This window comes from Mustela lutreola, chromosome 16 (assembly GCF_030435805.1).
Source record: "Mustela lutreola isolate mMusLut2 chromosome 16, mMusLut2.pri, whole genome shotgun sequence".
Classification (NCBI taxonomy): domain Eukaryota; kingdom Metazoa; phylum Chordata; class Mammalia; order Carnivora; family Mustelidae; genus Mustela; species Mustela lutreola.
Genome location: NC_081305.1, coordinates 55686141 through 55701190, shown reverse-complemented (window position 1 = coordinate 55701190; position 15050 = coordinate 55686141). Strand labels below are relative to the sequence as shown.

General features: G+C 43.9%; 1 protein-coding gene across 3 annotated transcripts; it reads right to left on the bottom strand.

Moving 5' to 3' along the window:
- Window positions 1-635: 635 nt before the first annotated feature.
- LOC131818326 (orphan sodium- and chloride-dependent neurotransmitter transporter NTT5-like) lies at window positions 636-7528 on the bottom strand. 3 transcript variants are annotated; one of them, XM_059152668.1, is made up of 11 exons: window positions 7101-7528; window positions 6457-6614; window positions 6134-6260; window positions 5770-5945; window positions 5460-5570; window positions 5034-5275; window positions 3256-3442; window positions 2651-2852; window positions 2372-2531; window positions 1099-1261; window positions 636-887 (listed from the first exon to the last, which is right to left on the bottom strand). In XM_059152668.1, the coding sequence occupies exons 1-11, from the start codon at window positions 7459-7461 to the stop codon at window positions 639-641; spliced, it is 2136 nt and encodes a 711-aa protein (XP_059008651.1). In that variant the 5' UTR covers window positions 7462-7528; the 3' UTR covers window positions 636-638. The 3 variants fall into 3 exon arrangements, with proteins under 3 accessions (XP_059008651.1, XP_059008652.1, XP_059008653.1); XM_059152669.1 differs by lacking the exon at window positions 1099-1261 and having other exon boundaries at window positions 753-887; XM_059152670.1 differs by lacking the exons at window positions 1099-1261; window positions 2372-2531 and having other exon boundaries at window positions 753-887.
- Window positions 7529-15050: the final 7522 nt, after the last annotated feature.

Sequence of the window (15050 nt, the reverse complement as noted above, 5' to 3'; positions counted from 1 at the left end):
TGGTAGACTTGGTACAAGTAATCAACTATTCCAAGAATTTAAGAGATACATGAAAAAGTCACCAGTTATTAACTGCTTTGCCATAATTAGCGAATCTACTGCATTCTGAGAAAACTGTCTCTATCTGGTTAGGAAGGAACAGGCAGAGAAGGTCTGGGATTCCAGCATTTGAATTGAACAATTAATGGAAACTAAGAATGGGAGTTATACATTTTTTTATGACAAAAGCAAAGTTCCACTGATGTAGTTACCAGCACCATTTTTACCTTTGTTTCATAGGGATAAGACCTGACACAGACCAGTTCCAAGAGGAAGGCCGCCTAGGAGAAGTAGGGTCAGCAGTCACCATCAACCAAATACTGGAAGTCAAAGAACACCATCATTATGTGTCTGCTGAAGGCAACTATAGGAGATGGAGAGAATGACTGCTGTGTTAACCTCCACCTGGCCAGAAAAAACTTTCCTAATCCAGGAAAACAAAATGTCTTGGGTCCACTTACATTAGCAAGTGCACTTTTACCTTTTCTAATGTCAAGTTGCCAGCCAGGGAGTTCCACTTTGAAAAAGAAGTGTTTGGCCAAATAAACCAAGTCCTTATTTCCTAGATGAATTACTCACACGGCAGAGAGGTTTTTCTGTTATTTATTCAACATATTAACCTTCTTTTGGTTTTTCCTCACCTGAAGCCATGGATGGGACTTCAGTGAGTTCCCTTTAGCTTCCGGTGTGAAGATAACTGTTGTCTTACTGTGAATCATGGAGACTGTGAAATCCACACCAATGAGTGTGTACAAGAAGTAGGCAGGAACAGGCAAGATGGTAATGGCGATGAGGATGATGAGCAAGACTTTAGCCCATGATGGATAAACTCGGATCACCTCATTGGACTGTGGAGAAAGGGAAGGTTTAGAATACCCAGGTTCTCTGAAATGGAAGGCTGTAGAGGTTCGGGGTAGGTCATGAACCAAGGCCAGAGACTAGATAACTGAATCTCTAAGGGAACCAGGGAATAAGGCGACAGAGTCCTAGAGGCCAGAGGAGATTGGAACGTCCTCACCCACTCCCTAGGGGGTTCTGGGGTCTTAGAGGGAGGCTCACAATGCTCGAATCCCAGGCCAAGTAGGTGAGGTTCTTCAGAAGCAGATGAATCAGGGTGCTTACAAACAGGACTAGCAGCACAAACGGAGACAGAAAACCCCACAGCCAACGATAGATGGGGGATATGGGGCGGCCCAACATGGTAATCAAGTCTGCAAGGAACCTGAGAGGAAGGGCCACAAGACTTTGGGGGGCCTTTTCAGGCTTTATCCAGCCTTGGGGAGGGGTCAATACAAACCCAGCCCGGGAGACAAAGTTTCGCATTTCTTAAACCTTTCTGTTCACCTCCACAACCAGTTTTCTTGCCTCTTAATTCATCACCTTTCAGTCTGATTTCTGTCCCAGTCCCAAGATTTTTTAAAAAACAAAACCCCTAAACACTTCTCTCTTCCATCACCTTTAGAATCAAAGTCAATACATCTGGTTTCTAAATGTAGTTTCTTCAAGTTCACATATCTAGCTTTCTTTGGTACACCTTCTTAGCCCCAACATGGATGCACATCGGGTTTCTTTTGCCTAGAATGTCCTCCTTTCTTTCCCTTGACAAACTCCCCTTCCTGTCTAGATTCTGTTCAAGCACCCCCTCCTTGCCTTCTTTAGATAACCATTTGTGTTCCCAGAGTGCCCTTGGCTGCCTCTATCATAGGCTTACTATCCTGCCCCCAAATCTACCTAATGTCTTCTTCTTTCAACTCTGAGAGCGGAAAACTCAATGTAATTTATCCCAGTATCCTCAGTGCTCACAAGGCCTGCCTGGTGTGCCTGCTTGGGCACACCTGGGTAATATGTGAGAGTGAGTGTAGAATCAGCAAACTGATGCCAAGAGCCACTATCGCCTAGAAACACCGCCACATTTGGATTACATGCTGTTTCTCAAATGTTAGTGTGCATACCATTTACTTGGGGGTCTTATTAAAATGTAGATACAAATTTAAAGGTTTGGGGTATAGCCTGAAGGTCTGCTTTTAAACTCCCAGGTGATGCCAATGCTACTGTTCCAGAGCACACTTAGAGAAGCAAGGGATTACCTGCCCACACTACCCTGGTTAAAATTAAGGTTCAGGAGCCACTAGGACTTGATATGGACTGTCCACCACTTTTTCATTCTCCACCTGTTTTCTCCAGGAATTAGCCCATGCTTTCTCCTTCCCACCCCTGGGGGCTCTCCAAAAGCCTGGGTCAGAGGCCTGACAGTGAGAGCAGGAGGGCAGTACTCCCTAGAGGCTGTCGCTGTGTGGATGCGTGACTGCAGATCCAGGGCTTGGGGCATCACCTCCTGGCCCCATAGATCCAGGCCATGGCTATGTTCTCCAAGATGATAATGAAGAAGAGGGGCAGAGATACCCAGTAATCATCCAGCAGGTTCACATAGTAGCTGCCCGAAGGCCTCACGAAAATGAGGCTGCCCAGGAACATAGGCACACAGACGCCCACTGAGGGAAAACATCAGATTTGGATCAAGTTCAGAATTCAAACTAGGTTGTGTAAGAGTCCCAGTAGGGTTAAACTCAACAATGGTGTTAGGTAGGAGTGGGACCATAGATTAGAGTACCTGTGAGCAGTTTTCTGTATTTCCCGAGGGAAGAGAAAGTGTCCTGGAGCGGGGTAATGATGCCCTGCGTGATTCCGGTCATGGTGCTCAGCCCCAGGCTCACCAGCAACATGAAGGTGGTGATGGCCCAGAAGGTGGACCCGGAAAACACACAGATGAGATCAGTAAATGCCACAATGGCCACACCGGGACCCTCCATAACCTGTGAGTGAAGGGAGGAAGAGCAAGGGCTCTGAGCTCATTCTGTAGAATCCTAACTGCTTTCCTGCCCCCTCCCCTAGGAAACCATCTGTAGCTCTGTTAATAGACATTGTTGAATTCATCTGGCCTTGAGGCATGAGGACTTCATCCGGCAACAGCTGCTGGTCTGGCAACTCTTTGGGATGGTATGAACAGGCTTATGTGAACTCCAGTGCTTGGTGCTACAGAGGCTACAACTGCCTTACTGCAATAGCGTATGGTAAACCTCTGTCTTGGTTGTCCGGGATGCTGCCAAGAATTGTCTTTCTGGATTCTAGAGACATCTCTGCAGAGCTGAAGTTTCTGGTGCACTGGGGAGGGGCTTTGAGGGGAACATGAGGACCCCATCCCCAGCCCTTACCTACCTCCTTCAATTCTTGAGCTATGCTGCAAGTGGACACATAGGGTAGGACCATGTCTTTGAGTCGTTGAGGGAGGCTCTTGAGCCACCTGGAGTAGATGGAGCTTGGATGAAGATATATACTCTCTGGAGGGCTGGCCTCGACAGGCAGCACCCTGGAAGCTATCAGACCCAGCACTGTCTCGGCATTCCTGGGGACAGAGGTAGAATCACATAAAACCATTATGGCCCTTTAAGATAACTTCTCTTCTCTTCTACATGAGAAGGAAAACCACTAGTCTAGAGTTTCTGAACTGCACTGCAACCTAGGTCTCCAGGGTCCTAGTGCTACCTGTTGGACACCTACTTTCATAAGGCGTCTGCCGAGGCCAGAGTTTTTCTGACTCACGTGGGGCCCTGGAGCTGGTCTTTCATACAGCTTTCATACATCATGGAGGGCTTTAGGACGTGTACCTCCTACTAGACAATCTTAGGACAATGTTAAATCTTCTCCACTTTTCTGACCAACTGGCCTCTCTAGTCTCCTAAAGTATAACTCTTCACTTTCTCTACTTCGGCCACACTCAACTATTCGAGCTGCTGCAACCAGCCATGCTCTCCAGCATGCCCAGATCTTTGGCACACGACATTATCTCTGCCTAGAACCACCCACACTCTGCTCCTGCTCAGTCTCCCCCAATTCTACCACTATACTGTTCTCCATATGCAAATTCCTACAAACGCTCACTCAACTCCCTGAACTCTATTTATTGCCATGGAAAGCTATTCAAGATCTATTTCCATAAGGGCAAGTCAACAAGCTGCAGGAAAGTAGTATGGTTTCATCCAGTTTTTTCAACAGATACTATTTTTTTTTAAATTTTATTTATTTATTTGACAGAGAGAGATCACAAGTAGGCATAGAGGCAGGCAGAGAGAGAGAGGAGGAGGAAGCAGGCTCCCTGCTGAGCAGAGAGCCCGATGCGGGACTCGATCCCAGGACCCTGAGATCATGACCTGAGCCGAAGGCAGCGGCTTAACCCACTGAGCCACCCAGGCGCCCCGACATCCAGTTTTTTCAATAACGTGTTTCTCTATGTAGGTCTAGGAATGGGAAACACTTGAAAGACCACTAGCTGTGGTTATCTGTCAGGAGACACACTGAACTGGGAAGTGCCTCCAGGAGGAAGTCTTCTCTGACTGCCTCAGGATGTTAACAGCTTGCTCTTGTGCATTTCTCATCACTCCTACTAACAGTTCTCATCTCCTTGTCATTATCTATTTAGTATCTCCTTCAAAAGACTGATTTTCCCGAGGGCAGGGATAATGGTCTGCTTCACCACTGGTTGTGTTCCCAGAACCCAATACAAACACAGGGTTGTCAGACAGATGTTTTATAATTGTCTGATGAGTATTTTTAGAATGAATCTCACAGGAGAAGAAAATCAGGAATGGGTTAAGGGGACTCTGGTGGGGCAGTAGCTCCTTTATTATTTTTTCTTATCTAATGATTCCACTGAAGCCATTCTCCCAATTTTCCATGGCAGACCCCAGTTAAGAATGGGGTGAACACAACTTTGAAAACCTCCAAGTTTGAGGGCTTCCCTAGTTTAGAAAGGCAGATCTGAAAGAGATAGAGTTGGAGTGATTCAGGTGTTTCAAAGCTTCAGGAGGCTCCTGTCTGAGGGTCCCATATTGACTGAGCCAATAGCCCTGAAGGATGGGGGCTTAGACTGGAATTTCTTGAGCTATTTCTCAGACTTTGGTCTTTTTGATGATCTCCACATGAAAGATTGGTCTCACCTCATGTAACATCTTTCGGTGTTCTCTGTGGCCACATGGCCCATTATGGCAAATACAAACACGGTGGCAGTTAGCGAGGCAGTCAAGTTGAGAAGAGCCACAACAAAGGCATCCATGACACAGTTGTTGGCCCGAGGGATGTATGAGCTGATTGCAGTGAAGCTGCCAAAGCCAGGGCCCATGGATAAAAAGAGCTGGTTCCCTGTCCGGCGCCACACTTCCACAGAGTACAGGGCTGGCAACTGAGGAGAAGTACTGTGTAAACTGGGATATAAAGGGAAGTAAACCATGGGGTAAACCATGATGCGATGGAGGATGAGAAGGCACTGAAGGAGGGAGCCCCGAGGGCCTCTATCAGAAAAACAACAATTCTGTCCCTGACACCCCCATGTGGATAAGAGGATCAAAGGGCAGGGAACACCTCACCTTGGCAGCCAACAAATTCTTGAGACCAAAATGTGCACCTTCCAGCATGAGACTCCGGATTAGGAGACAGAAAAGGATGAAGTAGGGAAGGAGTACTGAGACATACAGCATCTGAGTAGGAAGTATGATTCAGAAATAGAGGTCAGCAAAGGCAGAAGCTGGGACAGTGGGATCCAAGACTACTGAGAGTCAAAGGTCATACTAGAAGGAGTTAGAAGTTGGGAGACCTACAGGCATCAAGTTAGGAGAATATAAGGGGGGTCTCAGAAAGAAAGGAGTCTATCGGATTTTAAGTTAGAGGATGGCTCACCTTTCCAGTGGACTTTGGTCCTTTGATCATGGAGACGCAGATAATAAACCAAGTAACAAAGAGAGAGACACTGAGGTGCATAATGGGTAGCCCACCCACTTCAATTTCATCTGTGGCCTTCAATACATTCCGGTACCAAAAGTATGTGGTAGACGTTGTCCGCTCACATTCAGGATCTGAGGTGAACTCGCCATGGAGGAAACTGCAAGACCACAAGCCTCCCTCTTCCAGTCCCCCTCCACCCGCTCCTTCAATCTCCATCATCTTCCTGCTCATGCCTAGTCTCTCAGTGATCCTCTTCCTTCTTCATTGCTCTAACCTTTTACAGCCCTCCCACTTGCCCTTCTCTTCCCTCTCTTCTCACCAAAAGAACTGGAGTTCTTCAGTAAGGGGCACGTTGACCAAGGCAGTGGAGACTGGAAAGACTGAACCAAATAGAAGAGATTCCAAGCCATGAGCACACTGTAGTACGAGCCCACGATGCAGCACACCTAGGGACCATGAAGAGTTCTGGAGACAGGAGAAGAAAGGAAGGCCAGCAGAAGGGAGGGGATTTGACCAGAGGACTGTGGGACTGAAGAGACTTGACCCACAGAAGTGAAGTCATGGGACCCCTCCCAGGACAAGGAACTGTTGGGGTTGGAGCGGGGCATTAAGGGTAGGCCTGGACAGCCCAAGATTCCTTACCATGAAGCTGCTGTACCCCACACCACCCATCCAGGGGCTGATGACCTTCCATACACCAATGCTGCCCTGACGCATCCTCTGACCGGCTGCCATCTCCAGGAATAGAAGAGGAACCCCGATCAAGTACAGCATGAGGATGTAGATGATGAGGAAACTGCCTGTGCAGGGGGTCAGGAGGGCCTCTGAGAACCACCCAGCTCCTCAGTACCTGGACTTCCTTGGGGACTGGGAAAACACGCCCCCCCCCCCCCAGTGACCTCCCTCAGAGCCACCAGCATCAGGGCTCAACTGTTTCCACATCCCTCATAGTCTCAAGTGTCCCTTAAGTCCCCAGTTCCTGGAAGACCAGAGGCCCAGTTTCCACTCCCTCCCTTAATCTCGGCCTTCAGCCCCACCATCCTCACGAGCCTAAGTGTTCCGATATCCTGCTCACACCCACCTAACACGCTAGGTGTTCAGGTACCTGGCTCCAGCATTGGTGGTACAGTGGTGAGCACAGCTGCCATCCGGGTACCTGGTTTCTGCCCTAGTCAGGTTCCCAAATCCCCCCACCCCTACATATTTCAGAGACCCCAGAGTAGCTAGGATAGTCGTCTGGCTCCCCACCCCCTTCTGGGTCCATGATTCCTAGTCCCCAGGCTCACCACCTCCATTGTGAAAACACAGATAAGGAAAGCGCCAGATGGTGCTCAGTCCCACAGAAAAGCCCACGTGGGCCAGCAGGTACTCAATTTTATTGGCCCAAGATGGTCGATTGGTGGGGGGTTCCTCCTTTGGCTCATCCTTGTTTATGGTCTCCAGTATTTCATCATTATCTTCATCAGACCAAATGTATGATGACACCGTGTCACACTTCTGTTCCTCTGCCATCAGTTCCTCAATAGCCAAATCAGGCTTTAAGAGCTGGGAAGCTGAGGTAGTAGCAATCAGGGATTTGGAATCCAAAGGTCTAGAAATCTGGGATTTCTCATCTTGGGCCTCCGTGTTTTCACTAACAGATGTCATCCTGGGTGGACTCTAGTTCCTGCTTCTGCAGGGATGGGGTTCCTTCTTTGTTGACCTTAAGGACATCAAGAACTACAGACTTCAGACACATGAGCTAAGGAAAGACAAGACTCATCCCATAAGAACCACTGAGGCCTCCCAAACCCTTTCATCCTTATGTGAGAAGAACATGAAGTCTCTACCTCTGAAAACATACCAAGGACATGCATGACTCTGGAAGGTAATAATTTTAAAATAATACTATCTACAATAATACCAAAAGACATAAAAGGTCTAGGAATAATTTTAACAAAAGATGAGCAAGGTCTTTAGACACACACACAAGTGCACACACTAAAATATTACTGAGAGAAAATAAAATGAAGAGATAGAACATGTTTGCGAAATGGAAGTATAACAATGTCAGTTATCCCCAATTTGATCTATAAATTCAATGCAATTCTTATTGAAATCACATCAGGGTTTGGGGGAAATTGACAAGCTGACTCTAAAATGTACATGAAAAGCAAAAGCCCTAGAATAGTTAATACAATATTGACAAAAGAGAACCCAATGTAAAGACTAATTATAAAACTATAATAATTAAGAGAGTATGGTATTGGCACAGGGATCTATGGCACAAATAGGTCCATAAATCAATATCCTATACTGTTTAATACAGTAGCTACTAGGCACATATGGTTATTTAAATTAATTAAAATTAGTAACTTTAACAAGTTAGTTCCTCAGTCATACTAGCCATATATCAAGTGCTCAGTAGCTGTATGGCTACCTGTATGTCTATCAAGTGCTCAGTAGCTGTATGGCTACCACATTGGAAGGACAGATATCAGGCATTTCCATTACCACAGAAAGTTCTGTGGATACCTCTGGGAGAGAGTTCAGAAACACACAAATATGAACGCCTGATTTATAATAAAGATGGCATTGCAAAGCTGTAGAGAAAGGGCATTCTTTTCAATGAACACTGGTCATTAGAGCACTTGGAAATCTACACAGAGATAAACGAATTCTGCCCTCCCCAACTTCACATATTAAACAAAAATATATTCAGAGATTGAAGTTCTAAATGTGAAAGGTAAAACAGTAACACTTCCAGATAAAAAACTTGGAAGAATATCAAAAAGGACATAAGGGGCACCTGGGTAGTTCAGTGGATTAAGCTGCTGCCTTCGGCTCGGGTCATGATCTCAGGGTCCTGGATCAAGCCCCATGTTGGGCTCTCTGCTCAGCAGGGAGCCTGCTTCCTCCTCTCTCTCTGCCTGCCTACTTGTGTTCTCTCTCTGTCGAATAAATAAATAAAATCTTAAAAAAAAAAAAAACTACTGTGCTAACAAATGAAAACCAAAAATAATTTTAAAAGGACATAAAAAGCACCCATCATAAAGGAAAAGTTTGACACCGTGGATTAAATTAAAAGGAGAAAATTCTTCAATGAAAACTTTGCATTAAGTAAGTAAACAGGGGCGCCTGGGTGGCTCAGTTGGTTAAGCATCTGACTTCACTTCAGGTCAAGATCTCAGGGTCCTGGGATTGAGCCCTGTGTCAGGCTCCCTGCTCTGCAGGGGGCCTGCTTCTCCCTCTCCTCCTGACTCGTGCTCTCTCTCGAAATCTCTGTCTCTCAAATAAATAAATAAATAAAATCTTTAAAAAAAAAATAAGGGAGTAAACAGACAATCCCTGGAGCAGAGGAAGATATTTACAACGTATGTGGTAGACAGAACAATGCCCTTCTCCAAGATATCCACATCCTAATCCCTAGAACCTGTGAATATGTTACCTTGTGTGAAGAACACTTTTTAAATGTGGTTAAGTGACAGATCTTGAAATGAGATGATCCTGGATTATCTATGATGGATGCAATGTAATTATAGAGTCCTTTTATGGGAAAAGGGGGTAGGAGAGTCAGAATCCAAGGAGAAAATGAGATGGCAGGAGCAGAAGTTAAGTGATGCGCCTTGAATGTGGAAGAAGGGGCCATGACTCAAGGAATGCTAGCTGGAAAAGGCTAGGAAATGGATTTTCTCCTGGGTCCTATTTAAGGAATACAAGCATGCTAATACCTTGCTTTTAGCCCAGTGAAACAGATTTCAGATTTTTGACCTCCAGAACAATACAATAATACACTTATGTTGTTTTATTTTTTTTTTAAAGATTTATTTATTTATTTGACAGAGAGAGAGACAGCGAGAGAGGGAACACAAGCAGGGGGAGTGGGATAGGGAGAAGCAGGCTTCCCGCTGAGCAGGGAGCCTGACTCGGGGCTGGATCCCAGACCCCTGGGATCATGACCTGAGCGGAAGGCAGGTGTTTAATGACTGAGCCACCCAGGCATCCCACATTTATGTTGTTTTAAGCCACTAAGTTTGTAGTTATTATGAGAGCAAAAGTAGGAAACTAACAAAATATATGACCAAAAAAGGGTTGTTTCCTAAACAATATCTGTAACAAAGAAATACGTACAAATAAATAAGAAAAAGTAGACAAGTTATAAAGTGGAGGGAAGGGGCACCTGGGTGGCTCAGTGGGTTAAAGCCTCTGTCTTCAGCTCAGGTCATGATCCCAGGGTCCTGGGATGGAGCCCCACGACCCACCTGCTCTTCGCTCAGCAGGAGCCTGCTTCCCCGCCCCTCTCTGCCTGCCTCTCTGCCTACTTGTGATCTCTGTCTATCAAATAAATGAATTTTTTAAATTAAATTAAATTAAAAAAATTTTCTTAAGTGGAAGAGAAAGCTTGGACAAGCTTACTCATATACTAAAGATATACAAATTGATAACGATTGGAAATGGTGGTCATTATTTTATAAATCTTCCAACTTTCCTGTATGCTGATTTTTTCATAATAAAATGTTGGGAGGAAACCACAATGAGACCACTATATACCCCTAGATGAGTTAATATTTAAAAGTCTGATTAAACCAAATGATGGCACATTTGGAAACTTCTGGAATTCACACACACAGTTGGTAGAAGCATAGATTGGTATTACTTCAGAAAACTAGTTGAACAAAACTATATACCTTAAATACTTTCTTGTTTTATAATTCACTCCAAAGTGATCATCTAAGAGAAGTATATATCTAAGTACAACAAAACCCATGTCCAAGAATGCTGACAGTTGTGCTATTCCTAACGGTCCAAATCTGGAAACGACACAGATCTCCTTCAACAGCAGAACAGACCGGAGACAGTACGTTCATATAATGGGTATACAACAATGGAAAGAGTGAAATGCCGATATGCACAACAACGTGGATTAATCTCAGAAATATTACTTTGAATGAAAGAAGCTATATGAAGTTCAAGAACAGGCAAGACAGACTCATGGTATCAGAGGCCAGGATAGTGTACTTACACTGTGATAATTTATCTACTTATAATTATGATTTGAACATACTTCGAATGTGATACTCTAATGACAGCTTATCTTAGGGGTGCCTGGCTGGCTCAGTTGGTAGAACATCCAACTCTTTTTTTTTTTTTTTTTTAAAGATTATTTATTTATTTATTTATTTGACAGAGAGAGATCACAAATAGGCAGAGAGGCAGGCATAGAGAGAGAGAGAGAGAGAGAGAGGAGGAAGCAGGCTCTCCGCTGAGCAGAGAGCCCCATGCGGGACTCGATCCCAGGACCCCGAGATCATGACCCGAGCCGAAGGCAGCGGCTTAACCCACTGAGCCACCCAGGCGCCCGAGCATTCAACTCTTGATCTCTGGGTTGTAAGCTTAGTTAAAAGAAAGTTTATCTTAAAAATGAACATTGGGGGCACTTGGGTGGCTCAGTCCATTAAGCGTCTGCCTTTGGCTCAGGTCATGATCCCAGGGTCCTGGGATGGAGCCCAGCGTTGGCTCCCTGCTCCGCGGGAAGCCTGCTTCTCCCTCCCCCTCTGCAGCTCCCCCTGCTTGTGGGCTCACACTGTCAAATAAATAAAATCTTAAAAAAAAAAAAAAGAAACACTGGAAAACAAACCAACAAAAACCCCTGGATTTCTATATAGTAATAATAAACAGAAAGTAGATTTTAAAAAAGAAAGATAGCACTCACACAGCAACAAAAACTCTATGGTATCAAGAAATAAACCGAAACATTAAACCGAGACCTCAAATATGCAAAAAGATTCCATGTTCATGAATATACTCAATACTGTAAAAGGATAGAATTTCTCCCCAAAATTGATTTGTAGATTCATTTGATGAATTTATAGATTGATATGATGAACTGATTATAGATTAATGCAATTCCAATCAAAATCTCAACATAATTTTTCATGAAAGTTAACAAGATTTTACAATTTATATAGAAGAATAATGTGCTGAAAATAATGAAGAGATTGCCACTAAGTTCTTTGTCACTGGCCAAGATGGAATAACATAGTGATACGCAACTAGTCTCTTCACCAATAACAGCTAAAACAGAATATAAGAAACAACAACCTGAGAGCTTTGAAAAGCAAACTGGAGGAAAAAAAAAAGGCAGATTGGGGAATTAAGTTACAGCCTTAATAATGACTTACAAGGTGGGGGGTGAGTTTCGTATCTCTTTCCCCTCTTTTTTCCTGATCCAAGAATAAGCCAAACCACATAACTGTGCAACAAGCACCAACAGCAGAAACTCCAGGAGAAGTCTCCTATTTCCAAAGGACCAGGAAAAGTGAGCTTCTATGCACCAGAGAGTGGGGGGCGGGGGAAAATACCAATTTTCCCTTCTCACCTCAGAGGCTCACCCTGAACTACACAAGCAGAACAGATGTGAAGAAGTGCAACAAGGTTGTGACAACTGAACAATATAAACCACTGCCCGAGTCATAGACTGACTCCAGGGCGGCACATGCTAATACAAAAAGCACAGCAAAGGATTTGAAGATTGAACTAACATTGTTACCAGCACCCACATAAGATATGGCAAAACCTGCTCTCTGAACCTACCCAGGCTGATTGCCTCCTAAAACAAATAAAGCAAACAAAACTCAACATCTCCACAGGATTTTTTTTTTTTTTTACATTTTATTTATTTATTTGACAGACAGAGATCACAAGCAGGCAGAGAGGCAGGCAGAGCGGAAGGGAAGCAGGCTCCCTGCTGAGCAGAGAGCCCAACTCAAGGCTCCATCCCAGGACCCCAGGATCATGACCTGAGCCAAAGGCAGAGGCTTTAACCCACTGAGACACCCAAGATGCCCCATCTCCACAGGATTTTTAAAAAATTGTTTTTTCTCCACAGGATATTAACATGATCCTGAGTTCACAACATAATATTAAAAATTCCCAGGATAAAATCCTGAATTACTCATCACTTACACACACAGAACAATCTGACCATTTCTCAAGGGAAAAGACAATTAACAGATGTCAACTCTAAGATGACCCAGACGGTGAAATTTATTATTTTTAAAGACTTTATTATTTTTAGAACTGCATATATTTTTCCAGCTTCATTGAGGTATTATGTACAAGAATGTATATATTTAAGGCATAACATGTAATGTTTTGATATATGTATACAGTGAGATATGTCACCCCATGAAGTTAATTAATTTATCCCTTACCTCACAGCTATTATTTGTGTGTGTGTGTGTGTTAAGAACATTTAAGATCTATTCTCCTAGAAATTTTCAATTAGACAATACATTATTATTAACTACAGTCATCATGCTACACATCAGGTCTCCAGAACTCATTCAGCTTATAATGGAAAGTTAGTACCCTCTGACCAACAGACATCTCTGCATTTTCTCCCTCCCCCCATCCCCTGGTAACCATTCTTCTACCCTCTTTCTAGGAGTTTGACTTTTTAAAAATTTCACATATAATTGAGATTAGCAGTATTTATTTGTCTTTCTGTACCTGGCTTATTTTACTTAGTATAATGTCCTTGAGGTTCACCCATGTTGTTGGAAATGGCAGGATTTCCTTCTTTTCTAAGGCTAAATAATATTCCATTGTATGTATATATACATCACATTTTCTTTTTCCAATCATCTGTTGATGGGACACTTAGGTTGTTTTCAAATCTTGGCTATGGTGAATAATGCTACAATGAACATGGAAGTGCCGGTATCTCCTCAAGATACTGATGTCATTTCCTTTGGCCGTGGACTCAGAAGTGAAATTTCTGGATTATACTAGTTCTATTTTTAATTATTTGAGGAACCACCATCCTGTTTTCCATAATGGTTGTACTGATTTATATTCCATTTACATTACGGTGTGTAAGTGTTCCCTGTTCTGAATACCCTTGCCAATGCTTGTTATCTTTTGACTCTTTGATAACAGCCATCTTAAGAGTATGAGACTCATGTGGTTTTGATTTTGCATTTCGTTGATGGTTAGTGATGTCCAGCACTTTTTCATACACCTATTGGCCATTTGTATGTTTTCTTTAGAAAAAGGTCTATTTAGGTGCTTTGCTCATTTTTTTTTCTTTTGCCACAGAGTAGTATGAGTTCTTTATGTATTTTGGCTGTTAATACCTTACAGCTTGTAAATATTTTCTCATTCTATAGGATGCCTTTTTATTTTGTTGACTCACTTTCCATGCAAAAACTGTTTTTGTTTTTTTTTTTAAGATTCGTTTATTTGACAGAGAGAGAGACAGCAAGAGAGGGAACACAAGCAGGGGGGTGGGAGAGGTAGAAGCCGGCTTCCCGCCAAGCAGGGAGCCCGAAAGGGGTTGGGGGGGGGGGGGACTCCATCTCAGGACCCTGGGATCATGACCCGAGCGGAAGGCAGATGTTTAATGACTGAGCCACCCAGGCACCCCTGTGCAGAAGTATTTTAATTTGATGCAGCCCCTCCTGTTTAATTTTTCCTTTGGTGCCTGTGCTCTTTTGGTGTAGTGAGGACCTATTTAGAAATTGTCCCTGCTCCCCTTCCCCCAGGGGATTTACAGGTAACAAAGTCCAGATACAAAGGTGGGTCAGGCCAGGTGGAGACATCCAATCAGTGAGGGGGCATGCATACTGTCTCCCTGGTTACCAAGGAGTATGGGCCCCGCCCTTTGGGAGCCCTTTTGGCGCCAACCCCATCAAGGTGTAATAGGCTGGTTCAAATGTCTACTAGGGTAAATTGTAACTCAACTGGTCACCTAGCATCACTGTGGAGCTTCCTGTGTGTGTTACAATCTCACTGGCCACCTGTGCGTGGCCAGGCCAGACCGCATGGCCTTTGCCCTTAAAAGCTAACCTGTGAAACGGAGAAGGGTCGCCCTCTCTTGTAAGATGTGCGGCTGGAACGTTCCGTTAGATTCCTGATGCTTGGCGCGAAATAAAGCTTTGCTTGACCTTCGCTTTGTATCAGTCTCGCTCCTTTAATCACGGACCCATTATTGGGGCATAACAGTGTCATAACCCAAAAAACCATTGTCGAGACTAATGTCAAACTTTTCCCATGTGTTTTTCTAGGAGTTTTAGAATTTCAGGTCTTACATTTAAGACTTTAACCAATTTTGAGTTGATTTTTGTGTATGGCATGAGACACAGTTCCAATTTCTTTCTTTCGCCTTTGAAAATCCAGTTTTCCCAACATATTTATTGAAGAGAATATCCTTTTCCCCATTGTGTATTCTTGGCACCTTAGTTGACTGAACATGT

Coding starts and splice junctions, on each gene's coding strand:
- LOC131818326 (XM_059152668.1), bottom strand. CDS start 7,461: ATGACATCTGTTAGTGAAAACACGGAGGCCCAAGATGAGAAATCCCAG. Junction 6,615..7,100: donor GTGTTTTCACAATGGAGGTG/GTGAGCCTGGGG, acceptor CCCCCTGCACAG/GCAGTTTCCTCATCATCTAC. Junction 888..1,098: donor TGGCCTGGGATTCGAGCATT/GTGAGCCTCCCT, acceptor CTTTCTCCACAG/TCCAATGAGGTGATCCGAGT.